We start from the raw sequence: 26,597 nt of genomic DNA, 5'->3' as shown, positions 1-26,597 counted from the left end.
TCTCCCCTCCTTTATTTTGAAGCCATTTATTTCCTTTTGCGCGATCACACACAGACGGCTCGGGCCGCCCCGCCTCCTCCCTCTGCGTCGCGTTCCCCTGCACGCTTCCCGCAGGACCGCCCCGCGGCCCGGCCCGGCCCCGCTCTGAGGCTGACGGGCCGGCACCGTTCCGGACCCCCCGCCGGTCCCCGTGGCAACGCGCCGTGCCGCAGCGGGGCGCCATGGCGGACGGTCCGCGCGCGGCCGAGGAGCGGCGGCGGCACTGCGAGGTACTGCCGGGCCGCGGGCGCTGCCGGAGCTGCCGATGGCAGCAGTTGGCCCCTTTCGTTCTATGATTACTGGTCACTCGTGATGTGAAATTTCATCACTGCTTGCTAATGAGGAGCAAGTGCTGTCCTGGAATAGCAGTTGTATTCATTATAAAGCACGTGGTATCTAAAGGTTTCGTCTCCAGCGGCTTCACCTGCAGCTGGCAGCTGAGGACTTCGTGCAGGGTTGGAGGTGCAGATGAGCAGCAATCATCTGTGCTTTTTTAAAAGTCTCAAGTCGTATCGTGATGACTCTGTACAGCATGCTGCTTGGTGGAACAGCTAGCTGCTGGCTGGGGCAATTCTGGCAAGTTCTGCCTGAATTTTGAAGCTTGTGAGTAAAATGGACTTGAGATCTTGAAATCTCTCCGTGTATCAGTTCACTGCCCCTTGTTAGTCCAGTAAGAGCTAAACAATTACTTATTTCTGTCCTCTAGGTTAAATCATTCTTGCCTTTTTCCTCTGTTCTGAATTACAGAGATATGTGGGGCAGTTCTATGTGAGCCATCGCCATGGAAAGGGCATTTGCTACTGTTCCGATGGCTCCCAAATCCAAGGAATGTTCTATCTTGGCCACGTAGAAGGCTATGCGACCCAGGAATGGAAGGATGGCAGAACATTTCAGGTAATGGAAGAAACGCTGTCCTACCATTTGACTTCTGCTCTTTTCAAAGTCAGTGTAAGTACAGGAAAATTGAGTTTCTTTTTTCTTTATGTTTCTCTCTCTCTTTTTTTTTCTTTTCCAAACATCTCTCTGAACCTCTTAGTGTTTTTCTTGCTTAGAAGAAAAGCTTCATGCTTTGATCTGTGAATTACGGTGCTCTTTTCAACTGCTCACCTTATTTTGTACTGAACTTTTGCATAAGAAAATCTTGAAGGAGAAAATATGATGTTTTCTAAAATCTTACATTCCTTTGTTTTCTCTCAAGGTATTACTGAAAACCCTCAAGTGGAGGGAAATAATCCTCCTGTTGTGTAGTCTTTTCAATGGGAGTTGATCAATAATAGCAATACATTTTTTTCTGAATATTGACTATGTATTACTAATTATGGATTTGGGAGAGTTTTAATTTCAATATATAACATACCATTTAAAGAGGCAAATAGAGAAGCTTCAGATCATAGCCATTCTTAGTTTGTACATACATACAACATACATATATAGTACTTTTCTCATGTTTCTTTACAGTTAGACAGTTTGTTGTGTTTTACTCCAAATAGACGTTTTGGTATTGTGGCAACTCAGGATGAGCCTGCCTTGAGCAGTATGTATGATGCAGAGGCACGAGGCTGCTTCAGTTTGGTAATGCTGTCACAACCCGATCAGATCAGGATTGTTGAGATTTTGAGATTCTCTTGGGCTAAATTAAAGGGAAGTCATAGACCCATAGAATGGGTAGGGTTGGAAGGGACCTCAACAATCATTGAGTTCCAAACCCCCAGCTGCAGACAACCATTAGACCAAACAGTAGATCAGGCTGTCCAGGGTCCATCCATGGCCTTGGGCATCTCCAGAGCTGGGACACCCACAGCTCTCTGGACAACAGTTCCAGGACTTCACTGTCCTCTCAGCGAAAAACTTCCCTGATGTTTAATATAAATCTCCCTTCCTTTAGTTTAAAATCATTCTTCCTTGTCCTGTCACTGTCTACCCATGTAATGAGTTCATTTCCCTCCTGTTTCTAAGCTCCCTCTAAGAACTGGAAGGCTGCAGTGAGGTCTCCCCGCAGCCTGCTCTCCTCCAGGCTGAGCACCCCCAGCTCCTCAGCCCGTCTTTGCAGCAGAGGTGCTGCAGCCCTCTGAGTGTCCTGGTGGCCTCCTCTGGACCCGCTCCAACAGCCCCACGTCTTTCCTGTGCTGGGGGCCCCAGGCCTGGACGCAGTGCTCCAGATGGGGCCTCACGAGGGCAGAGCAGAGGGGGACAATCCCCTCCCTGCCCGCTGCCAGCCCTCTGTTGGTGCAGCCCAGGGTGCTGCTGGCCTTCCGGGCTGCGAGCGCACACTGCTGCTCGTGTGCAGCTCTTTGTCCACCAGGACCCCCAAGTCCTTCTCTGCAGGGCTGCTCTCAAGTTCTTCTCCCATCTGTACTCATATCTGGCATTGCCTCGACCCAAGTGCAGCACCCCGCACTCAGCCTTGTTGAACCTCATTAGGTTTACATTGTTTTCAAGCTTGTCCAGGTCCCTCTGGATGGCATCGCTTTCTTCTGTTGTATCGGTTGTACCACTTAGCTTGCTGTTGTCACTGGAATCAAGTGCTGAGGGTGTACTTGATTCCAGTGTCTGTCACTGATAAAGATCTGCATCTGTAGTTTGCATACAAGGTAGGAATAGGGGGAATTCAACTTTTGCACTTGCATGGAAGTGTAGCATTGACCCTTTTCTCCATTTGCGTCAGAGGTCACAGAGGCTCTGTCCCTTATCACGTTGGTCATGTAAGTGTCTCTTGGAACAGGGGAATTTGCTCAGGTCTGCATGAGGGTAGAGCCATCCACATCCTCTGATGTACTCTGCGTGCTCTTCAACAAGCACTTCTGGTTCCCTATTGCAGCTGCCAGCTAAGAACATAGTTTCTGTTCATTCTTCTCTGCTAAGCAGTGCTCCAGTGATGGAGACATTGAAACAGTTCTCGGAGATTTTCCATCAGACCTTACACTTCCCTGCCATAGTGTCACAGCCAAACTAAGGTACCGTTGTAGGAAGATTAAATATCCTCTCCTCTAGTATTTTGTGATCAAGTCTGTTCTGTTGGTATCTCCTACCATGTTTGCAAGACTACAGTTAGTTACCACTGTAAGAAAATAAACTGCTATCAGTTCTATCTTCCATGTCAGTGCAGATGTGTATCAGATGTGCTTGGTTTCTGTTTGGAAAATCTAAATGAAAATCTATCCTGGCCTGGCTAATGGATCCCCATTTACTCACTGAATAAATTAAAAGAAAATCTTGGCTGGGCACAAAGTGGTCAGGAAGTTTAGTCTAAACATTGTATTGCACTGTTAGGGGCCTTCCATTGCTTGTGAGCTTGTAGATTTGCTTGCCACTGAATGTACCCAAGTGAATGTGGGGGCTTTGAAGTTCAGAATGGCTTCAGCTATTATTGCTGCGTCAACAGGAACTGGTCCAGCAGGGTCAGAACTAGTCAGATCAGTTGTACCAACAGACTGTTGTATGATGTGTTTGATCTCTGACTGATACTAATGAGCTTACTTGTTTCCCAAGGGGCTGTACAAATCTGATGAGCGATTTGGACCAGGGATTGAGAGCTATCCAGATGGCTGTCGGGACATTGGCTTGTGGCTTGCAAATCATCTCATTAAACTGTGTACTGAAGTACCTGGTTCTTTTTCTGTCTTGGATTATCCGGAACATTACAGATATTTTGATGACAGTTCTCCAAAGAAGTGTATTTCTGTCAAGGAGGATCCTTTCCTCCGTAGCTACAAACATCTTCCTTTTGATGACAAGGATATTTTCCCTGAAGGAGTTCTTGCATATTCTTGTAACATGGATCATCTTACCTTGACTCACTCTTTCCTGGAAGATTGTGATGCTCATTACTTCGAGAACACCAAAGAGCTGCCTGAAGAAGACCCCTGGCCTATTGCAAATGGAACTCCTTTGCTAGTTAGGATACAAATGCATGCTTATAAGCACAGGTAATACTTGATGATTTGTTTATTGTATGCGGATTGTTAGCATTTTTTATCTACAAATGTTCATTATTTTCAAATTTATATTGCATGAATACAGTGCACCAGATGTTTTTTAATGGCCTTGAGATTACAAGTTGAATTCTTAAACAAAACCACAAATAATATATTCATCTCTTAACTCACAAATTAAATTAAATGTCATTCATTTAAGTTAAGCCTTGATTTTCTTCTGGCTATTTTGTAAAATTAGTCTCATTACTTGCTTGTGAAGAATCCCTGGAAGTCCAGTTTTTATAGCAACAGGGAGGCAAAGGCTGTAGAGACCTGCGAGAGGCGACCACATCTCTTTTGAGAGCACAGTGTTTTCTGCAAAGATGTAAATATGAAGGAGAACGGCGTCAGATTTTCAAAAGAACTGGAAATCTGGCCACTGATACCTTTTAGAGGTCATCCTGACTCTTGTTCTCCTCAAGGCAATACAAAATATGCTGCAGCTAGGCTACAGCTAGCAGCTAACAGCTAACTTTGTATTGTACATGGGAGTACTCCATGGGCAGGCAGAGTATCTGCTTTTTGCTTTGTTGATGGAAACACAGGCTGCATATGCATATTTCATAGTCCTAGTTACTGCAAGTGATGGAAATTTAATTGTAAACTGATGTAATGAGTGTGTATAACTAATTGGTTCATTGAAATAATTGGGAGTTAGATTTTGTTTCCTTCTTTTAGTAGATGTTTGATGGCTGGATATTTGAACTCCTCTTCAGTTACAGTCTACATGCTGCTACCAGCATCCTGTACTCTGGTTTGCATTCAGCAAGCTTATGCTGTTTGAAATAGATCTTAAAATGATTGCTGGTCTGATTTGTCCATCTTTCTTACCACCACATTTTGAACTGCCCTTGTGGTCAAGGAATACCTACGTGCTTAAATGTGCAGTGTTTTTTTCACTCTTTTTTCTAGGCACTGTCAGGCAGAGTTCTCTTCAGATATGAGGCTCATTCTCAGAGGAGTCCGCAGTGATTATGGACATCCAGGCCCCAGGGAACTTGCCTCAGAGCAGTTAATTCAGAAGGCAGCAAGAGGAGATTTTGATGGAGTCTGTACAGTTCTGAGGAATGGATTTGCTCATCCAGATGTAGCTGATAAACAGGGATACACTGCACTTGCTGCTGCTGCTGTAAGACCCAAGCATGGTTCTACTACACGATAACATTCCTGCTATTGTAGGCTGAACAACACGTGGGTCCTGTTTTGTTACAGAACATGAAAGGAATGCTCAGTAAACAAGAAAAACAGAAAAGAGGTGTGGCATGAGTAGTGCCTGTAATGATTGGTATCATGCCAAACCCCACTGTAAATAAATAATCTAAAGGAAGCTCTTCATTAAGAGGGCTTATTAGAGGTGGCTTCAAACGTTAGGTTTTATTTCAGGTTATGACCATGTATTGGACCTACATTCTTGGATAGAACTGTGCCCTTATTTCTTCTCCTAGCTGAAATCAGAGTCAGGTGGAGTTGTTTTGTTTTTGCTGAGAAGTGACAGTGGCTAGAATCCATGCATGCACAACTTCAATTGTAGGAAGGGCATGAAATCCACCCCTAATCTTTTTATTCATGCCCTTTTCAGCTACTGGAATATTTGGCATTCATTACAAATTGCTAGCAAAATCAAAATAATAATGGAGAACACTGTTTTTCTGTAGATATCTTGGTCAATTTTAGTCTCCTTCTTTACATAAATCCTCTCTCATTCTCAGAAAGAAGGAAGAAAAAAGGGGAAGGGTGTACTTGAGGACAGAATTTAGCTGAAAGATGCATAATTTGAACTCTGTAACACATAGTTCTATATTGTATATGTTATTTTGTGGGAAATATACATTTGAATTAGCTGAACAGTGTAAAGCACTACTTAAAAGCTATTGTCAATTCTTTCAATGTCTAAAGCTGGAATTGTACAAGTATGGATTTTTCCCCTCCACAGATTCATTCTCACTGTGATATTGTGAATCTACTTCTTGATAATGGGGCTGATGTGAATAAGTGTAGCGATGAAGGACTATCTGCTCTCTCCATGTGCTTTATTCTCCATTATCCAGAAGAATCTTTTAAGGGTAATATTGCTGAGAGGACCTTGCACAGTTACCAGGTTTGTTTCTGTCTAATCTGACAAAACATAGTGTATTACATCCTCAGGCTGTAAGCTTGCTTTTTAAAGTTTTGTGTAGGAAAAATGATATTATTTTGCACTCTAATGATGCGTAGTAATCTTTCCTGTCACTGCTGACTCTGAAGCTAAAGGGCTTGGCTTAGTAACAAGCTTTCTCTGCAAGCAAAGTAAGGCACTGTATCAGTAACAGATATGTGAGGCCATGTTTGCTTGGTGTTTCAGACAATGAAGATGCAGTGAAGTAATTAGTGGGAATTACGAAAATGTAATTAGAACAATAGGAGACAGATGGGTTGCCTGGTACTACGGAGTCATGCTGACATCACTGAGATGGCAAGTAAAAAGCTCATCAGAAGTCTGATTGCTATGGGGTGGATCACAAAACAAAAACTCCAATCCATCTGCTGCAAAGAAAAACACCTGCTCTGAATCTTCTTATCTGGGAATATGCTTTTTGTAACAATGCAAACCTGGGAATAAAAAAGAAAATGAAAACAGGGGTGTCTGTAGTCACCAGCCAGGATGAGAAAATGGATAAGAAGGGGGACTAGGCAAGTAGAAACTGTGTGGTGTTGGAAGTATTTCAGTGGAGGCCAAAAATGGAAGAGTAGTGCTGAGATGTTCAAATTAAACTAGAGAGGCACTGGCCCATATCCTGTGGAAACTTCTCGGAAATCAAACACCTACCTGTGGCATTCTGTGATGGACAAGGGGAAAGACACTGATACCATCTATCTGGACTTCAGAAAGGCCTTTGACATGGTCCCTCGCAACATCTCCAGATTGGGAAGATCTGGATTTGGGGTGCGTGCTGTTCAATGGACGAGGAACTGTTTGTGAGATTGTACTCAGAGAGTGGTGGTCTCTGCTCAGTATCTGGATGGAGATTGGTGACAAGTGGTGTCCCTCAGGGCTCAGTACCAGGACTGGTGCTCTTTAACATCTTCATCAATGGCATTGACAGTGGGACCTTCAAAGGCCCCTTCAGACTCAAATGGTTCTATGATTCTATGATCTTTGGTTGTTCTGAAGTCCCTGTTCCAGTTACAAGAGGATGTCTAAGTGGTAGTTGATTGCTAAAGTCGCAATATTTTTATGGGAAAGGAAGAAGGAAGTGAGAGATGAATATACAACAGGTGCTCAAAGGTTCACAGAAAAATAAATGTGAAACTATTATCTCTCATTTTAGAGATAACACCAGGTAATTTGGGATAGAGAGAGGATCTTCCTGTGTTTGTTTGTGCCTGTCACTGTCTCTTGAGATTCAGCAAGAAAAATGCACACTGCTTTCACTTCTTTTTCTGTGTTGAATCATACAGTGGTATGGGTTGGAAGGGATCTTAAAGATCATCTAGTTTTAAACCTGCTGAGAACAGGGTTGCCAACCACCACATTAAGTTGTCCAAAGCACCTGGAGCATTGTGACCAGTTCTGGGGCCCCCAGTACAAGGGAAACGTGGACATACTGGAAAGGGTTCAATGGAGAGCCACCAAGATGATGAGGGGACTGGAGCAGCTTTCCTGTAGAGAGAGACTGAGGGAGCTGAGATTGTTCAGCCTGAAGAAGAGGCCCAGAGAGAATCTTCTCAACATATACAAATACCTGCAGGGAGGGAGCAGAGAGGGCTGATTCCAGGCTCATGTCAGTGCTGCCTGTGGACAGGACAAGGTGCAATAGGCACAAACTGGGACAGAGGAGGATCCATATGAACATCAGGGTGCACTTTGTGGTATGGAGCTGTCAGCCACTCAGCTTGGTGTCATCTACAAACTTGCTGAGTGTGCGCTCAGTCCCACTGTCCGTGTCACTGACAGAGTTGTTAAATAAATGTTAAATACCTGCAGATTTGGAAACACAAGTTTAGTAGTTCCTAGTTTAAAGTTTTCATGCAAACAAATGCATGTTGAAAATCTGTGTCTTTTTTTATTTCAAAGAGTTTTTTTTTTCTTTAGAGCCAGGTGATGGATGGTGGAGGAAGCTTTATCTCTTCTAAATGTACTTGAGTCACCAAGAAAGTTGAGCAAGAAGAATACTGAGCTGTTTGAGTATTATTCTTAGTTTTTAATATTAACTACAAATTACTTCTAAAAGATCTCTCTGACCATATTCCATTATAACTCTATGCTGCCCAGCTTTTATTTTATTTTTGTAACCTCTTTCTTTTCTCTTTTTTCTTTTTTGATCTGTAGAAGTGGAACGAACGATCAGAATCCTCAGAAGCAGTCAGTGTGGTTGAGAGCGTAACCTCAGAGTAAGTCTTGCACTTACTGTGTAAGCAGACAAATTCTCATAAACCTTTTTGTACAAAAAGGTAATAGTATTTCACAGAAGGGTGCATCCATTGCAGGGAAAGCTATTTTTTGTGTGTGTATAAATGGGTAAATGTTGTTTTCATGCTGGTAGAAGACACTAATTGTTTATACACTAATAGTTCAGGCTGGCAGTGGGAGAGACTGCAGTTGAAAAGTGTTGCTGAAGCAAAGAGCACCGTGCTTGGGTGAGACAAGGTTTCATGTTAGCATAATGTGAAAAGCTGCTAAGTATGCAATGGCCATGTGCAATGTAGTGCAGATGTGAAGAAGGAAAATAATTAATTCACTCGAAGTCTTGACTCTGTATGAACTTAATGGTTGTTTTATGCAAGTGTCTGTTCATTTGTACTGACTGAAATGTGATCCAACTATTTTTGCTATGTGTATCCTGGAAAAGGCCACATTCTCCTTTCTGTTTTGCTGGCAGTCACCAAACATGACATCTTTGTGCTGTGTTTTATGTTGCTGTAGATAATTCTGCTATCTTAAAAATCCCAAATTGAAACTTCCTGATTGACATTGACCATGACTCCTTCCTTTTGTGGCACGTCTTTCCATGAGTCTTGTCTGAAATATTGCGTATATTACCTGATGTTGATTAGCATATAAAGATCCACTGAGCTGAGCAAAACTTATTTAATACCATGAAAAGATGAGTCTTTGCTGAGAATGCTTTGCAATAGAGTTTCTGGGTGACTTCCAAGTGATGTTTGCCTTTCTTTAAAAAAAAAAAAAAAAAGATGTTTTTGGTGGTGTCAGGCTTTTTTGTGGGATCTACCTTCCAGAACCTTCCAGGAAGCAGGAATCTATTTCTGTGATTTAAAAAAACTCCAGTGTTTACAAGTCACAAGTGAGTACCTGATGGAGGTGGAAAGAATCTTGCCTAGTTTTGCCTGTCTGTCCCCATGCAAGACTCCTCATGATCACAGGGACTGCTTTTGCATACTGCTCCTTTAGCTCAGAGGGCTGAGGTACACCTCTTCAGGTCATAATATTGGGTGTTGGTGTAGGGCAGTTGTGATGCCATGTCCTGCTTCTGCAATGTGGCAGTTTTCATTTCTATTACCTGTGGTTCATCTTAGTGTAGTAGCTCTTAAAATTTTTCTTAGGAGGTGCTAAGTTATTCTGGTATTTTATGTCATCTTTAGGCAACAGAAGAGATGGGAAACAATCCAACTGCTGCTTCGACGAGGTGCAGATCCGAATGTCTCCTGGGTCCCGTCACACCTTCTCTTCTTTGCTGTTAAAGCTGCTGATGCAAAGGCAGTGAAACTCCTCTTAGAAAAGGGAGCCAAGACTGATGCGCGGCTTCCATCCAAGGTGTTACTGGATTGTAATTCACAATGTTTGTGACTGTTAGTGAGACACAGCATGGGTGAAGAGGGAGCTTGGATTGTTCTTCAAACAATGGTTTGAGGAACAGATTGTTCTTCAAACAAAAAATTGTTTGAGTCCCGCTTGTGACTCACTGGAACAGGTTGCCCAAGGAGGCTGTGGATGCCCCATCCCTGCAGGCATTCAAGGCCAGGCTGGATGTGGCTCTGGGCAGCCTGGGCTGCTGGTTGGCGACCTGCACACAGCAGGGGGTTGAAACTAGGTGATCATTGTGGTCCTTTTAAACCCAGGCCATTCTATGATTCTATGATTCTGTGATAACCAGGAGTCTTAATGCTATGTTTGTGTTTTCAGTTCCGGGGCTTATCTCCTCTCCACATAGCTGCCTCTATTCCTGGGGAGGAAGGAGTCCAGATAACGGAGTACCTCCTGAGTTCTGCCCTAGATCTTGATGCAAGGGCAGAAGATGGAAATGAGGTATATGGTCCAGACGAGGTAAGTTTCTCTCTCATCTCATCTCCTTTCACCTGTTCAAGTTCAGACCGCAGAGGACATAAGGAAGGAACTGAGCCTCCTTTCTTCTTGCAGAGAAGTCTTTGCATTTTACTGGACTAGCTTTTAAAAAACAAGAAAAAGTCATGTGAAGTTGATAATATTGATTTGCATTTGTTATTTGATATATTACTTTAAATTCTGTGATTATGTGATTTTTATTACAAGAACAGTTGAAAGATTGGAAGGGATCTCTGAAGACTGTGTAGTTCAATACCCCTGCTCAAATCAGGATCAGTTGTAGCAGGTTACTCAGTATCTCGACCTGTTGTTTTTTGAGTATCTCCAGGGGCAACTTCTGTGGACAATCTGTTCAGTGGCAAGGTTCTTTCTAATGCAGCCCAGGGTGCTGTTGACCTATGCTGCAGGGGTGCGTGTACGCTCAAGTTCAACTTGTTGTCCACCAGGACTTCCAGGTCCTGCTCTAGAAGGTTTTATTTCCATCTGTTCAGCCTCCATGGTGTACTGGTTCCCTCTGCCCAGTTCTCCAGACTGTCCAATTCCCTCAGAACAGCAGCAGCACTGCCTGCTGCATCAGCCACTCTGTCCCAGCATTGAGGTCATTAGGGCATTATTATAGTATCTACCCTAGGGGTGTCTATAGTATCTGCCCTCGTATCTCCCCTGGGGCACAGCACCGCTGGATGTCATGCTGCTGATCACAAACCACCTCTCTGTCTCTAAGGCAGTATTGAATCCTTGCTAAAGTCAGGGTAAAGAACAGTGAGTGCTTTCTCATCTTTCACTGAGCTGCTCATCTCATTGTAGAAGGATGTATTTGTCAGGTGTGATCTCCCCATTGCAAAGCTACTTTGACTGCTCCCAATACTGAATATGTTTGGAGATGGCCTTTCAGATTTTTCTATCAGCTTCCCATATGCTGAGGTGAGGCTGTCCAGCCTGGAGTTCCCTTCAGCCTTGCTCATAAGATAAGAGTGGTGTTTACTTTTTGTAAGTCCTCAGTAATGTCTCTTCAGAGGTAAGCAGGGTCTTGTAATGACATTGTCCAGCTTCTTAGCACACCATCAGGTCTCATTCACTTAAAAAGGAGTCAGCTTGTGTAACTAGTCTGATAAAATTTATTTGGCTGTGACAAGGACTAATATGAATGTGTGTAGCACAGGGAGATTTAGATGGCTTTTTCAGTTTGTATTTCTACACTTTATCTGTAAGTAGAAATATTATTCAATTGCAGAATGCCCAGACATTGTGCAGGTAAGATTTGCTTTCTCGAATCTAGATATATATATAAGGGGAGCAGTGGATTTTGTAGGGAGCGAGTCTTATCTATATTTAAGATCAGACCAATGAGTTACCAGAGAGGCTTACTTTTGTTAACTTGTCTTTAAGCTCTGTTACAAATAGGCAGATGATTTCACTTTGATTTCTCAGCCTCAAGACAAAGAAGCCAGCTTGTCAGGTGATGTCACTTGGCAACTGAAAAATGAAGCAGGACCACCACAAGAGTACTTTTCCTCCTATAATGGTCCTGTTCCAGAAGAAGGTGGGAGGAGTGCTCTGCATATTGCATGCGAAAGAGAGGGTAACAGTGAGGTAAGAGCACAGCATGTGAGGTTCTGCTGTCTTAAGTAACAAACTTTGGCAGTGAAGGTTGGTGATTGAGTTCCAGGAATAAGTTCTTTTCCTACTGAACTATCTGTATTGTACAGATCATAAATCTATTCATGTGTAAGGTGAAAAAGTTTATTTACAATGGTACTTTGGAGTACCATTTGACAAGGGAAACTCCTTTACTCAAATTACCATTTCTTATTGGCCATAAACTTTTATCATCCACAGGGCCAATTTGAAGTTAGGCAGTCTTAGTTTTGGCATGTGCTAACCTCTGTGAATTTGATTTTGTAAGATTCTTGTCATCAATTTAGGATGCATGCACTTGGAGAATGGTTTATGAGAGAGGAGATGTACTTCCTCAAAACCAAACCTACATATTCCCTCTGGTGGCAGAGTTAATGACATTTAGGAATCTGGTTGTTTATGTTTGACACCACTGTGCTTGGGCTCTCAATCATAAGAAAACAGATATGTAATTCTACTATAACAGCACAATTTATGTGAAAGCTTTAAATGTGTTTTTTGCTGCTTGTTTGATTAATTACACTATTATTCTGATGCTGATCTGATATTAAAAAGTTGACTTTACTATGTTCTATTTCTACTTTTTTCCATGCCACCTACCTACAAAGGATGCCAGAGATGTTATCCGCCTCCTTTTAATGCATAAGGCAAATCCAAACACATTGTGGAGCGGCCATTCGCCACTTTCCTTAGCGATTGCCAGTGGGAATGACTTGGTGAGTATTTCAAAGTATCTTCAGTTTTTGATGTCTTCCTCGTTTCTGTATGCCTTCTCTGATAGCCTAACTACACAGAGCTTGCCATTTCTAGCAAGAATAATGTTTTTATTTTCTTTTAAACCCATGAGTGTTTCATGAGCTGAAACAGAGGAGTCCTAAATGACTACAGTATGAGGTAGCCATAAATACTTGGGTAGAATTCAGAAGGACTTAATATTTAGATAAATGTATTCATGTTTATGAATTCGTGAGAATCGTCTTACATGTGATCTCCCTGCCCAGGGTGACTCAACCAAATATCAAAACACTTCTTTTTGGGTAGAAGACAAAAATGTAGCCATATGTGAAATATGGTGATAAGTGAAAAGATCAATGATCAGACTTCAAAATGATTTTGGTTGTAATGAGACTTAGCACTCCACAAATAAGGTTTGTAGTTCACACAGTAGAATTCAGTGTCTGAAGTTAGCAGCTATCTTCCCAGAGCAAGGAATTGACTTTCCTCTGCCCATTCTGGAGCAGGTCCACAGCTGACACCGTGGTGCAAGAAAAGATGCACATCCAAAACAGGTAATGAAGCAGGTATGTGTGTTGACACAGCATCCACATCTGTAAGTTGGAGTGCAATGGATTTGAAAGGTTGACTGTACAGTGGATCAGGAGTCAGCTGGATGGCCACAGTCAGAGATGTGGTCAGCAGCTCTGTATCCAGGTGGCCATACAATCACAGAACGGTTAAGGTTGGATGTGACCTCTGCAGGACATCTGGTCCTGCCTCCCCGCTCAAGCAGGGACACACAGAAGAGGATACCCAGGACCACCTACAGATGTTTTATGAAGATCTCTGAGTGGGGAGACTCCACAGTTTCTCTTGGCATCTTATGCCAGTGCTCCAGCACCTGCACAGCCCAGAATTACTCCCTAATGTTCAGATGGAACCTCTTTTGTTACAATTTGTGCCTGTTGCTTCTTGTCCTGGTGCTGAACGCCACTGGATCCATCCTCATTGTGCACACACTGATAATGTCTAAAAATACATTGATAAAAGATATTGATATTATTGTCTGTAATGTCTATAGACATTATCTATTATTTATAGATAAATACATTTAAATTATAATAATAATAATATAATAATATAATAATACAACAACAACATAATAATATAAATTATATTTGTATAATAATATAGATATATCTATTATTAGGTACACCTTGAGCTTTGTGTCTCTTATAATGGGGAACCCAGAACTGGACTTTGTGTGGCCTTACCAGTGCTGAGTGCACGTCCCAGCTCAGTAACAAATACTAGTAGATGTTCCAAGTGTACTGTAAAGCTTTAGGGCCTTGGTTGATGTGGCTAGGATCTAACTTTCCTACTGTCGAACTGTCAAAAATGGTTACCTCAGCAACTAATTTGTAACATTTACATATGTTACATATGTTCATTTGCAGGCAGTGGCTGAACTCCTCAAACATGGGGCTGACCCAAATCTGCCACTAAGTGGAGCAGTGAAAAGTGCCCTCTGTGCAGCTGTCAGTACCGCATATGAACACCAGAGAACAACAGCACAGAGGATTGCTTTGGTGAGAAAATGTCTTTTTTTTTTTTAAATTTTATCTTCAGAAAAAGCAATGATATTTATCAGGTGCATTTAATTCCCTTTCTCTTTAATGGATAAGCAGTTTTTTTTTTTTTTTTTTTTTTTTTAAAGAACAGTTAATATATACGTATTCCCAACACTGCCCATTTCTGTCCTGTGGAGCAGGGTATTTGTGTGGCCATTTGTTTTTATGTTTGAGTGAAGAGGATGACAACCTTTTGGTTTAGAAAAGAAAAAACTCCATTAAAGGTAAATAGGATTATTGTAGAACCCACAGCTCTGTAAGATCTGACTGTTACCTTGTTTATAAACACACCATTCACGTGGAGAGAGGTGTGTTGTGTTACTGTGGGTAATGGAATCCCACTCAGGGTGAGTTCACTTTCTCTCTACGTTAAGGTCAATGGCAGTGTTTGGGTGTGTGAAAGTTGGAACTTTTCTTCTCACCCCAGAAAGCACAGAGCTGATCTCATTCAGAATGCAGGACTTTGAGATATCCAGAAACAAATAGTAACTGCCTGCAAGAAGGCTTTACTTAGAAAACATGTTTAGATCATCAGTTGATGAACAGCTTTAATAGAGCAGAAGAAATGTGTGGTTTGATGCACAAAGCAATCTCACAAATAGATGTTAAGCTCTTAATCAGTCCTGTCTCTTTAGACAAAGCATGAAGGAGATTTTTTTGGAAGCTTTGTTTTTGCTGGGATGTGCAATGGTTTCTTGTCTTCAGGTTGATAAGCTGCTTGAAGCTGGCGCAGATATCCTTGCACCAGTGACTCTTCAGGAGGGAAAGAGAAAAGCTGTGGGAACTGCTGTTGACTTTGCCTATTATAAATATTATCAGGTATGACTTATGTTTCTGTCTTGAAAAATGCAGTGTTCTTTGTATCCATTCAGATATGTGGTCTGCTTCATCCTCACAATTTGCCTAGGGCAGCCTTCAAAAATGCTCATTGGAAATTTGCTTTCTCCTTTCATTTGTCGTGAGACACCTTTCATTGCTTCTGAACTATTCACCATTTCAAGTCTGAGTGTCTCTTAAGCATTTTGCCTGTGCAGGTAATTATAGCAACACTCCATTTGGAACTGAATTGGAAAAGGTAAATGTAATAATAAATTGAGAAATTAAACACAAATGTCACATCTGTTTCTGTGAGGCTACAATGAAATCAGGAGAAGGTATTGTGATGTACTATATATATATGATTATTATATATAACATGATATTATATGTATACATAATAATAACATATAGTATATATTCATGATAATAATTTGAAGTTACAAGCTATGAAAATACCTTATCAATCAAACCTTAAAATAATGAATTTAAAAAATAAATTAAATAAAACATATGTTAAAATATGTATGTTGTATATTATCTATAACATATTTTAAGTATATTTGCTAAACAAAATGAATTTATTTTTTTTACTACATACGTGAAATAGAGTGAAACTCAGTAATTCATTAGTTCCTTTCAAAAGGGATTTTACGTAGTAAAAGCTAGCGGTAACTAATCTTGCTGTGACACATTTCTGCCGGATTCTTTTTTTCCTGGACTTACCTGTTTCAGAATACAAGCTTTGAAAAAGCCAAGGATTCTTTGATGGTTCCAATTGGAAGCAATTCTGCCTTTATTCCTATGATATGTATATATATACACACACACACATATATATATGTATATAGCTTTTTTATGGAGAAACATTGTAACAGTGGGCAAGCAGCGCCCTCTAGATGTCGTTCCATTTCCAGGAAGCTTCTCAGCACTTTGACAGGTGCTGGGAGAGGAGCTCTGCAAGATGAGGGCAGCTTCCACCTTAAGGAAACGTTTGAAAACTCTTAGTTGACTTATTGAGTACTCGCCAAACTGGTAAGCACAACAACCACAACTTCAGACCTGGACATGTCCCGTGCCCCTTATCACAGGTGAAGCTCCTAGCCAGGATCTATTAGGGACAGTGCTGTGCTTTTGGAATGGCTTGGTTTAACTTTGAGAAAATTGCATTAGATTTAATGCTCCCATACTTGAGTGGATTAACTCATACTATGTTTCAGGACAGGAGAATTGCTAACACACCATACCACATGCTGTCAGCATCTGAGCAGGAAGTTGTTCAAACACGCCAGGCACTGCTAGAGCACATTACGGCAAAGCTCCGTGAGCGTGTCACTCTGAAAGAGAAAGAGTGGGATCAAGAAGAGCTGAGAAGATCCAAGAAATGTTAGTTCAAGCTTTAAGAGTATTTCAAGATTAAGGGTAGCATCAACAGGCGTGAAGAGAAATTTATTTCCAGTTTTGCTGTCTGAAAAAGGAACTCGGTGAAAACTGTGCTTACATATTTGGTAAAGAGAATGTTTGGGGTTCCTGCAAACGCCAAAGAGAACAACAAAGGCACGGAGAAAGAAATTTCAATATGAGCTTAGTGCCTGTCTGTTGCTACCTGGTAGATTCCTATAGAAGATCTATTACCATTTATTAACAAGTGATTGAGGGAGCTTGCTTTCCTAGCGTCTCTTTTGTTCTAATGCTCTAATTAATGTATTAATTAGAGTAGTGACAATGAATGACAAGTTATGATGATCTAAGTGGTCTTCCTCAGTAGTTCTCAAATGTTTTCTGAGGCTTATAATCTCCTGATACCAGTCTTTGAGGCAGATGTATCACACTTGGAAAGTGACATCTGAACCTTTGCAGTAACAAACTTTGCAGGGAAGGCCCTACAGGGAGATCTGGACTCAGAGGCTGACTCAGAGGCTGATTGCTGGGCTGAGGCCAGTGGGATGAAGTTGAACAGGAGGAAGTGCCAAGTCCTGCACTTTGGCCACAACAACCCCATGACCCCATGCATCGCTACAGGCTTTGGGCAGAGTGGTTGGAAAGCTGCATGGAGGAAAAGGATCTGGGGCTGAACGTGAGACAGCAGTGTGCCCAGGTGTTCTCCGTACTCAGCACTGGTGAGGCTGTGCCTTGAGTACTGTGTTCAATTTTGGGCCCCTCACTACAAGAAAGACATTGACGCCCTGGAGTACGTCCAGAGAAGGGCAATGGAGCTGTGAGGGCTCTGGAGCACAGTTCTATGGGCAATGGCTGAGAACTGGAATGGGTTAGTTTGGAGAAGAGGGGGCTCAGAGGAGACCTTATGGGTCTCTACAACTCCATGAAAGAAGGTTGTGGTGAGGTGGGGGTTGATCTCTTTTCCCACACAGTAAGTGATAGGACGCAAAGGAAATAGGTTCAGGTTGTGCCAGGTTTGGTTTAAGTGGGATATCAGGGAGAATTTCTTCATATGAGGGATTATCAGGCATTGGAACAGGCTGCCTGAGGAAGTGGTGGAGTCACTGTGCTTGGAGGTATTAAGAACAGTGCAGTGATGTTTAGGACAGGGGTTAGTGATGGACTTAGGAGTTTAATTGGATGGTTGGACTTGATGATCTTCAGGGTCTTTTCCAACTTAAGTGATTCTGTGATTCACTGACAGAAGATGCATTGTATTCAGTATCTTCGAGATCTATGCAGTGGACAGTTCACCTAGTCGTGTGTGGTGCCCCGAATTTTTAACGAAAGTTGATTTTGTGACTAATATTCTATTTCTCTAGTTGGAACACTGATTTTGGTCTCCTCTCTGTTATGTTGTTGTAGTGGATTCAGCCATTCGTGTGTGTGCTTCAAAGAAAAAAGAGAGGAACCATGATGAGGAACAGGGAAGGTAGGACAGAGATATGCATGCAAGTATTTACTGTTCTTAGTCAAAAATAACAAGGCCTGATATTTTCCAAGCACTGCCATTTTTGTCTTTTATAATTTTTCTCTCATCTAACCAGTCTTATCAGCTGCAGTTACCTTCTTTCTCTGTCCTGATCACATCACTCCATCTTCAGACTCCACCGCAAGAGTTGGCATAATATTCAGTCATCTTGTGGGAAGCAGCATATCTACATCTTTTAAACTGAATCATCAGTACCATAGAGTACCATGCAAATGCTAAGAAATATGCAGCCATGCTTTCCATTTTGATACAGGAATTTGAGATGTTTCAAGAGTCAAGAAAATTTTTTTGTATATTTGCAACTCCATTTTCAGTTGACATGAACACACGACATGCAAATTTTCAAATGGAATGTGTAGATTTGCAATCAGATATTCAACTGAAAGAAAAATCTGATCACATCTCTTTACCAGAATGTTATAAGCCCTCTCTTACCAGAGAGAAATACCCCCCACTTCATAATCAACCTTATTGATGTCATTGCTTTTTGTCAGTACATATTTGAATAGCTATTCTCAAGGGTACAAGAAGAGTAAAATGGGATTAAAAATTTCTGACGACCAAGAGAGCTAACTGAGAACTGCAGCCACTGCTACTGAACCAAACTGACGTGTTAGTTTCAGAAAAACAAGATCATATGTCCCACTGGTTTTACTGCTTTGTAGCTTTTTCATTTTATGATTTAATAAAAAAACCAAATTCTGTTGCTCATATACTTTAGATTACATCTGAGTACTGCTCCGAAAGTACTGCCTCCTGTTTTATGATGTTGGCCTACAACACCAGAAACAGACGTTAGTGAGATGGCAGCAGAGGCCAAACCTTCCCACCAATATCCCGTTGTGTTGCTGCTGTGTGACAGATGGCAGCAGAGGGGCAGTGTGACAGAATGGTGCATGACATGGGAGTGTGTATGGAGCAGAGGGAGTCATTAAATTATTCCATGTGGAAAAAATATCAATGGGTGCCATTCACTGATGCTGGTGAACATTGATGGAGACCAAAGAGTGGATGTGAGCACAGTGAGGGGTGGGTGGTGTGTTTCAGCAGTGGTGGCAGTGACAGTGGTCACCTCTGCCGGTGCAGGTTTATACAAACACAGCATACAGGTTCTTGTTCATCACTGGTAAAAATGCAGAACTAATGGTGGTGACTATGTTGAAAATTTCTGTTTTATAACTGATAATTTGCTTTATCAAACAGTGTTACTGTGCTCACTGTATCTGTTGTAGATTCCCAGGAAATAAATAGGAGGCATTACTTTTGGAGCAAGCTATGTATTTTATATGTGACCCCAAATAATTCCTCTTCAATCAGCGTGGCCCAGGCAAGCCAGCAGGTTGGACATGTGTGACATAAAACGAACTAATAGAAAATCTGGAAGGTTAAAGCACACAAAGATTTTACAAATTCAGCAATGACTGACTGACAGAGGTGAAGTCTTAGAGCAGCCTGCTGCTGCTGTGCAGCGATAAAGCAGTGTATCTAATAGAGACTGTATCAAATAGCTGGAAGGCTGTAATAATTTGGTAGCATATAAAATATATTCAGTATTGCCTGTGAAAGCTATGATGTATTCAGATGTATCTTAGCTTTTAAGAAAATTGTATCACAGGAATGAAAGGTTTCGCATGAATAGTTTCGGCTTTATCTTACATCTGGTCCTGTCAGATTTCACAAACACAGAACTGTTTGGCTTGGACAGGTCATGCTAAGGAGTTCTGTGCTGTAAAGAGTTCCTAAATTTTTAAAAAACCTGTAAGAGCAGAGCCCAGCTTGCAATTAGATCTAACAGTCTGCTTCCCAGTCCCACTAGCAGCCTTAGTCCAAGTATTCTTTGTTTTATATTTCAGCTTCAGAATAATTGTCAGGAATAAGGCTAAAAAGAACAATAATGTACTTTTTTTTGACAAGTATCTTTGTTGCAGGCTGCCCATCTTTAAATACTGCTATCAGTGCGGACGTTCTGTTGGTGTCCAGCTGTCACCTTGCAAACATTGTTATGAGGTCTTTACCTGCAGTGAGGCTTGCAGAAGGAAATCCTGGAATGAACGACACAGTCGTGAGTGCTCAGGATTGCTGGGTAGGTTTAACCACCATTGCTGTGTCAGCATGGTGGTTTGGGTATATGTAATAATAACCTGGGCATGCCTTCCTTTGAATGAACTATTCAAATGAAAGAATTTAAGTAAGAACATTCACTTGAATGTTTTGGAAAACTACAAGCTTTAAGACTACACAAACCCACAACAGAAGCAGTAGAAGGTTGGCACAGAATCACAGGGTGGTTGGTTGGAGGGGACCATACAGAACACCCAGCACCAACTCCTGTGCTGTGGGCTGGCTGCCCCCCAGCAGCTCAGGCTGCCCATGGCCCATCCATGGCCTAGGGCACCTCCAGGGATGACAGAGATGAGCTCATTATCTGTATATATGAAATTGTTCTGCTTTAGCAGACGCTCACATTGAGTGAATGAGGAAATATGTCAAATATGAGGATAAATACAGAATTACTGTCATCCTGTGAGTGATCTGTCTTTTAGAGGCTGTCTAAGATGAGACTTTTAAGTAGTCTGAATACAGTTAAAACCTTTGTACTAGATATAAATAACATCAGATGGATTTGCTTACCATGATGGGGCTCTGGGTATCTTTTAGCAGTTTTTGTAAGATAGTGGCATAACTTGACAAACAAAATGAGATGGTCAAAGCAAGAGAATGGAATGATACTACAATCAGTGAAATTTTTTCTTCATCCTCAAAATAACGATGAAGAATAATTAAATGATAATGAAGAAAAGTGGTGTTCAAAGCAGAATGTGCTGTGTTCAAAGCTGCTGCAGTGGTAGCAAAGAAAGTTGAAGAATGCTGGGCAGGTCTGATAAATTACAGCCAAGGCCACAAATAACAGATTTTACCAATTAAATGGGAATATGTTGCTTCTATTTAAAGATTCTGATTTGAAATAAATAAATAAATAAATAAATCAGAATTTTCCTAAAATATAAAAAGCTTAAATGTTTGCTAAAGCTCACAGACTAACAAGAAGTTTAACCTTTCTTCATAAATGAAGTCTGCATCCATACCTTTCTGCAAAAATGTATTTGGCAAAGTGCTGCTAAGTCTAATTTGTTCAGTGTTGCATTATTGCTTAGACAGCATTTCTTACCCTCAGCAGCTGGAGGCTGTATGAATGAGATGATGGGTCTTCACTATTGAGTTGTGACTGTTGGCTCCCCTGTAACCCACTGACATTCATTTGGCCCAAGTTCTCCCTGTTTCCTACAGTCCTTCTTCTTTACTTTTGATAAAGCAAACAGAAAATGTTATTGAAGAAAATCGGTTACCTAAGTTGATGGGTTTTTCTTGTTGTTTTACTTTTGTCATATAGATATATATAATGGACAGTTTGGCATAAGGAAAACTACAGTGCAATGTGTGATGCTTACAGCCATGTTGGGGGGGGTTTCTTCCCATCCGAGATCAATGTATTGTCAAAATATGTGAAAAGAAGACTGAGAGGGGACCTGATACAGGCCTATAAATATGTAAGGTGTGGGGGGCAGAGTGGCGAGGCCAGACTCTTTTCTGCAGTGTGTAAAGACAGGACGAGGGGAAACGGACATCAGCTGCAGCATAGGAAGTTCTGCACAGATGTGCGTAAGAACTTCTTCAGGTGAGGTGACGGAGCACTGGAACAGGCTGCCCAGGGGGGTTGTGGAGTCTCCTTCTCTGGAGATATTCAAGTCTCGCCTGGACGCCTACCTGTGCGAACTGGTGTAGGGAACCTGCTTTGGCAGGGGGTTGGTCTCGATGATCTCTGGAGGTCCCTTCCAACCCCTACGATTCTGTGATTCTGTGAACATACTGAAAGAGTTCTCAGTGGAGAGAATAGAGGGTAATATGGGTGCTGTACATTGAAGGACTTGAACAGGAAAAAATACATTAATTAATTTAGAAAACAGAGTTGTATTACTTTGTCTTTAAAAATGTAGTGTGTCAGCAGTAGAGCTGTATGGCAAACATCAAATAGAGAATCCTGCTAGAAACAAAGGTGTTCTGCAGAAAGGAAAAGTGGGAAAAGACAGGAAATGAAAGAGAACCTAAGAAAAAAAATAATCCAGGAAGAAACATCAGGGTATAGAAAGACAAATAAATGGCATGAAGTAGAAAGGAGCAGAATACAGGCAGTAATGATAGGAAATGAACATAGAAAGAAATGGTAGAGGAAAGAATGGCAGAGATGATAGGGAATGCTATTTAATGCACAGAAATAGGAAGAAACATCAGACAGTAAATAGAGACAATAGGAAATGACAGAATAAAAGGAAATGGCAAAGAGTAGATAGGAATAGAAAAGAGTGATGGGGAATAGAAAGAAATGCAAAGAAATGGCAAGAAATAGCAAGGCATGACAGAAAGTAAATGTGTTGCACAAAGAAATGTGGAGCTGAAGCAGCTGGCAGCCTCTACTGGGCTTCATGTCAGTTCACTAGCAACAAAAGGGGTTCAGTGGATCACCAGGTGGGATGATGGAACAGCAGATGGGATCCCATCTGTTCAGGAGAAATGAGAGTCTCATCAAGTAGATGTGATGCTTAGGGACATGGGTTAGTGGTAGATCGGGCAGTGCTGTAGGTTGGAGTTCATGATCTTCAGTTGTAACACAATGGAAATGCAATAATGATAGCAGAGCAGCAAATTCCCAGACTGCAGAAAGTGAGGATTTGCAACAGCTATGAACACAGAAATAAAGGAAAGAAGCTGCTTACCTTCAGATAGCCTCAAATATGCAGGGATCTCCAGCAAGATCTTAACTCCACTTCCAACCCTTAAATGAGGTCTGGGAAGGGGTGGGTCCCGGCTTCATCTCTTCTGTCACTCAGGTGCACTGCGTGCAGTTTGAGCTCCTTTGGCCCTGCTTTCCCACTAGCTGCTCAATCACTGCTTCAGGCTGTGACTCAGCATTTCTACTGTAGCAGTCTTTTCCAAACTAAGCTATTCTGTGTGCATTCTTGCCATAGATAGAAACGCATATGCAAAGATATGTGGGAATAAAAGATTATGGGAAATAGGGAATGATAGGGAATAGATTGGGATTAGCCAAGAAAAAACAGGGAAATTAGGGAGAAGAAAGGGAGGGGAACAGAACACAACAGTGAGAATAGAAGGAATAATGGCTATTAGGGCTGTAGTAATAGAAGCAGAAGAAATACTGGTAAAGGCAGATAGGATTAGAAAGAAGTAACTGACGTAGAAAAGAATGATGAGGAATAAAGGGAATGATGTGGCTTCAGGGAGGAGAGTACTGGTAGTCACCCTCAATCCCCGTGAAGCTTGTGGAGCCAGCTAATGCTGGAAAATCTCCAGATGTGTGGATTTCCAGTCAGCAAGGATTTAATGTGGGAAATCACACCTACCCAGCCTGATAGGTTCTTACAGTGAGCTTGAGAGATGGACAAGAGGAAAACAGAGGAGGTTGTTTACCTCACCTTTATTAAGGCTCTTGACACTGTCTTCTGTAGCAAACAGTCTTCTCACAGACAAACTGTTGAAGTTTGGGTTAGAAAAGTAGACAGCAAGGTGGACTGAAAACTGACAAAATGACTGGGTTTAGAGTGTGGTGACCAGTGTCAAACAGTCTGGATGGAGCACTGTACCCCTGGCATAGACACTGGGGCCAATAGTATTTAACATCTTTGTTAATGGCACCAGTGAGAGTGTGTGCCTTCAGCAAGTAGATGTAGATGATAAAATTGGGAAGAGTGACTGCCAATCTAAATGGGTGCATTGCTAGTCAGAAGGACCTGGACAGACTACTGGAACAGGAAGAGAGGGACTTCATGAAATTCAACGAAGGAAGATGCAAAGTCCTGCATCTGGGGGGGGAACAACTCCGTGATCCGATAAATGCAGAGGGGTGACCAGATGGAGAGCAGCTCTGAGGACATTGGGGCCATTCTGGATAAGCAGACCAGGAGCTAGCAGCAAAGAAAGCCAAGAACATACCTGGGCTGCGTTGGGAAAAAATGCATCACCAGATGTTGAGAGAGGAGAACCCCCTGCTCAGCATGGCTGAAATCCTCTTGGGGTGATGGTGTCTGTGTTTTGAGCTCCTCTGTGCAAGAAGGATGAGCTTAGTGGAGAAAGTCCAGCAAAGGACCACTAGGGTGATTAATGGCTTGGAGTGTCTGTCATGTGATGAGAGGCTGAGAGATGAGAGATTCACCATCCTGAACGTGAGGAAGATGTAGTGGGATTTCATCAGTATGTAGAAATACCTGATAGGAGTGGTTAATGAAGATGAAAAATTCTTCACTGTGACAAGACCAGACGTGATGGAAACACAAGACACATGAAATGACATGTGAACACAAGAAAACACATTTTTACTGTCAAGGTGGACAAATGGTGATACAGGTTGTGTGGAGAGGTTGTGGAGTCTCCATCCTGAGAGGGCATCAGACCCTGACCTGGACAGAGCCCTGGGCAGCCAGCTCAAGTGGCCTCTTCTGACCTCAATCATACTGTGTTTTGTGATGAGAAAGAAATGAGATATGAATGGGAGTAGGAAGACAAGAAAGCATACAGATAGAATGGTGGAATGAAGAGAAATACGAAGGACAGGTCCAGGTTTGATGTACTGTAGCAGCAGAGTGTGAAATGCTTGTTGTTCATAGTTTGATAGTGACAGGTTGATACTTTCAGTCTTTTATCACCTTGGGAACACTTGAAATGGTGACTCTGGTGCCACACACTAGAGCCATTTATATCTAAAGAACTGATTACTGTTATAAAATGTTCTGAAGGAGATGCAGAAAAACAGTTGCAAAGCACACTACCCCCAGTTTGAGAGGTGAATCCTGGTGCTGTACAAACCTGAAATAATCCATCCAACAGCAAATTACATTTTCAAGGAGTAGAGGAGCAAGAACTCTCTAGTGAACTTGTTACTTTCCCCACCAAGAAAAGGAGAATAAGATCCAGAAAATTATTTCAACATTTTTCAACTTGCCCAATAATGTTTTGTTTGGAGCGGTTCTTATAATTGTCCAAGACATTGTAACTGAAATCAAAGCGGAACAACCCTCTCCTACCTCACAGAGTAATTACAATTCATTCTTAAAAAACAAAACAAAAAAAACTAAATTTTAATACATGTATAGTAACAATTCTTAAACATTGGAGCTGTATAAAGCATTTTCCATCTGCCATGTTTTTGGTAAAGGTGTCCACTCAAATGCCCAACCAAATAGACCTCACTGCACACAGTTGTTTGGCATCTTTCTCATGATAATTTGTAGATTTATGTAAAAGAGAATCATCCCCTTTAACCATTGACAGTGTAGTCCATCCCCTGTGTATCCTGAAGTGCCTTTACACACTGTTCTAGTGGTGCTAAAGAGGATGTGACAGCCTTACTTATGGCTGTGACCACTCTCAGTAAGAAATTGAGGGAATGTCAGTTAATGGTCATTTTGATGGGAAAATTACAGCTGTATTTTTAAATGTGTTTGTCCCAGATCTGTGTTAAGTAACAGTGATAATTAAAACATACAGGCTTACTTAGATGAGAGGACTGCTAATAAAAACACTTTTCTTCTCAAACACTGTGTTCCTTTCTGGTTAATTTCAAGGTTAAAAGGTTTATTTATTTTTAGTTTTGTTTGTTTCTTTGTTTTGTTTCTTCTCTCCAATATAAAAAGACGTGAAATTCCCTAACTTACATCAGTTTGAGCCATTCAGTCTGTTGCTCCAAGAGCCTCTGATTTCTGCTCCCTTTTTCTGCTTCCTGTGCATCTAACTGTGGGATAATACAATTAGCATTTATTTTGTACCTTGTGAGGAAAACTCAGTGTTCAACAAAGTCCTGAATTAATTAGCAGTATTAGCAGCAGCTTTAGCAGTTTCTAAGATGCTTACAAGAAGCAGCAAGTTATCAGTTGCATGTGGTCAGTTTGCTGGGAAGTTTATAGGTATATAAGTAGGTACAGTGGACTGACAGTTGTCTGTTGACAATGCACTTGGGCCAAAATAGGAATATTCTCAAATCTTATACCCAGTTTATTGTTCCAAAAGAAAAAAAAAAAAAAGAAAAAAAAAAAAGAAAAAAAAAAGAAAAAAAAAGAAAAAAAAGAAAAAAAAAGAAAAAAAAAAAGAAAAAAAAAAGAAAAAAAAGAAAAAAAAAGAAAAAAAAAGAAAAAAAAAGAAAAAAAAGAAAAAAAAAGAAAAAGCAAAGCTCACTTTGTTTATTTATTTATTTTCAGAGAAGAGTACAGTTCAGATGTTTCCATCTGCAAGCACTGCAGGACAGAAAAAGAACATCATTTGCAGAAATGGACGAGAAGTTAAAGAAAAGAGAGGTAGAAGAAAGGGTAAGGTTAGGAGTGGTGTAAGAGAGACTCACCAGAAGAATGGCTGACTCGTTTCAAGTATCACTTACTATTGTGTGGCCAAGTTTGAATGCCATTTTCTTTCTGCCACTTCTAATAAGATTAAAAGTGACACAATCTGACGAGCTTTGAGGAAATAAAGAGAAAGCATCTTTCCATGATGCCACATGAGCTCAA

At 41.3% G+C, this 26,597-nt stretch overlaps 1 protein-coding gene and 1 long non-coding RNA gene across 4 annotated transcripts; one reads left to right on the top strand and one right to left on the bottom strand.

The window, feature by feature from the left end:
* The first annotated feature begins 41 nt into the window (after positions 1 to 41).
* Positions 42 to 26,597, top strand: ANKMY1 (ankyrin repeat and MYND domain containing 1). Of its 3 annotated transcripts, none has more exons than XM_085239128.1 (16): positions 42 to 269; positions 787 to 987; positions 3,529 to 3,965; positions 4,926 to 5,142; positions 5,947 to 6,111; positions 8,323 to 8,384; positions 9,594 to 9,765; positions 10,135 to 10,275; positions 11,725 to 11,886; positions 12,540 to 12,647; positions 14,106 to 14,237; positions 14,985 to 15,098; positions 16,316 to 16,481; positions 17,901 to 17,967; positions 19,956 to 20,110; positions 26,295 to 26,597. In XM_085239128.1, exons 1-16 carry the CDS (start codon positions 222 to 224, stop codon positions 26,447 to 26,449), a joined length of 2,502 nt encoding a protein of 833 aa, XP_085095254.1. In that variant the 5' UTR covers positions 42 to 221; the 3' UTR covers positions 26,450 to 26,597. The 3 variants fall into 3 exon arrangements, with proteins under 3 accessions (XP_085095254.1, XP_085095252.1, XP_085095253.1); XM_085239126.1 differs by having other exon boundaries at positions 67 to 269; positions 787 to 933; XM_085239127.1 differs by lacking the exon at positions 16,316 to 16,481 and having other exon boundaries at positions 67 to 269.
* On the bottom strand, positions 8,172 to 21,187 carry LOC104913643 (uncharacterized). The gene is made up of 3 exons (XR_014887214.1): positions 18,102 to 21,187; positions 16,338 to 16,432; positions 8,172 to 13,677 (listed from the first exon to the last, which is right to left on the bottom strand). It is a non-coding gene; the product is annotated as an uncharacterized LOC104913643 (long non-coding RNA).

Source organism: Meleagris gallopavo, chromosome 19 (assembly GCF_905368555.1).
Source record: "Meleagris gallopavo chromosome 19, MGAL_WU_HG_1.1, whole genome shotgun sequence".
In the NCBI taxonomy this organism is placed as follows: domain Eukaryota; kingdom Metazoa; phylum Chordata; class Aves; order Galliformes; family Phasianidae; genus Meleagris; species Meleagris gallopavo.
Note: the sequence above shows the minus strand (reverse complement) of the source record. Positions and strands in the feature narration are given on the sequence as shown.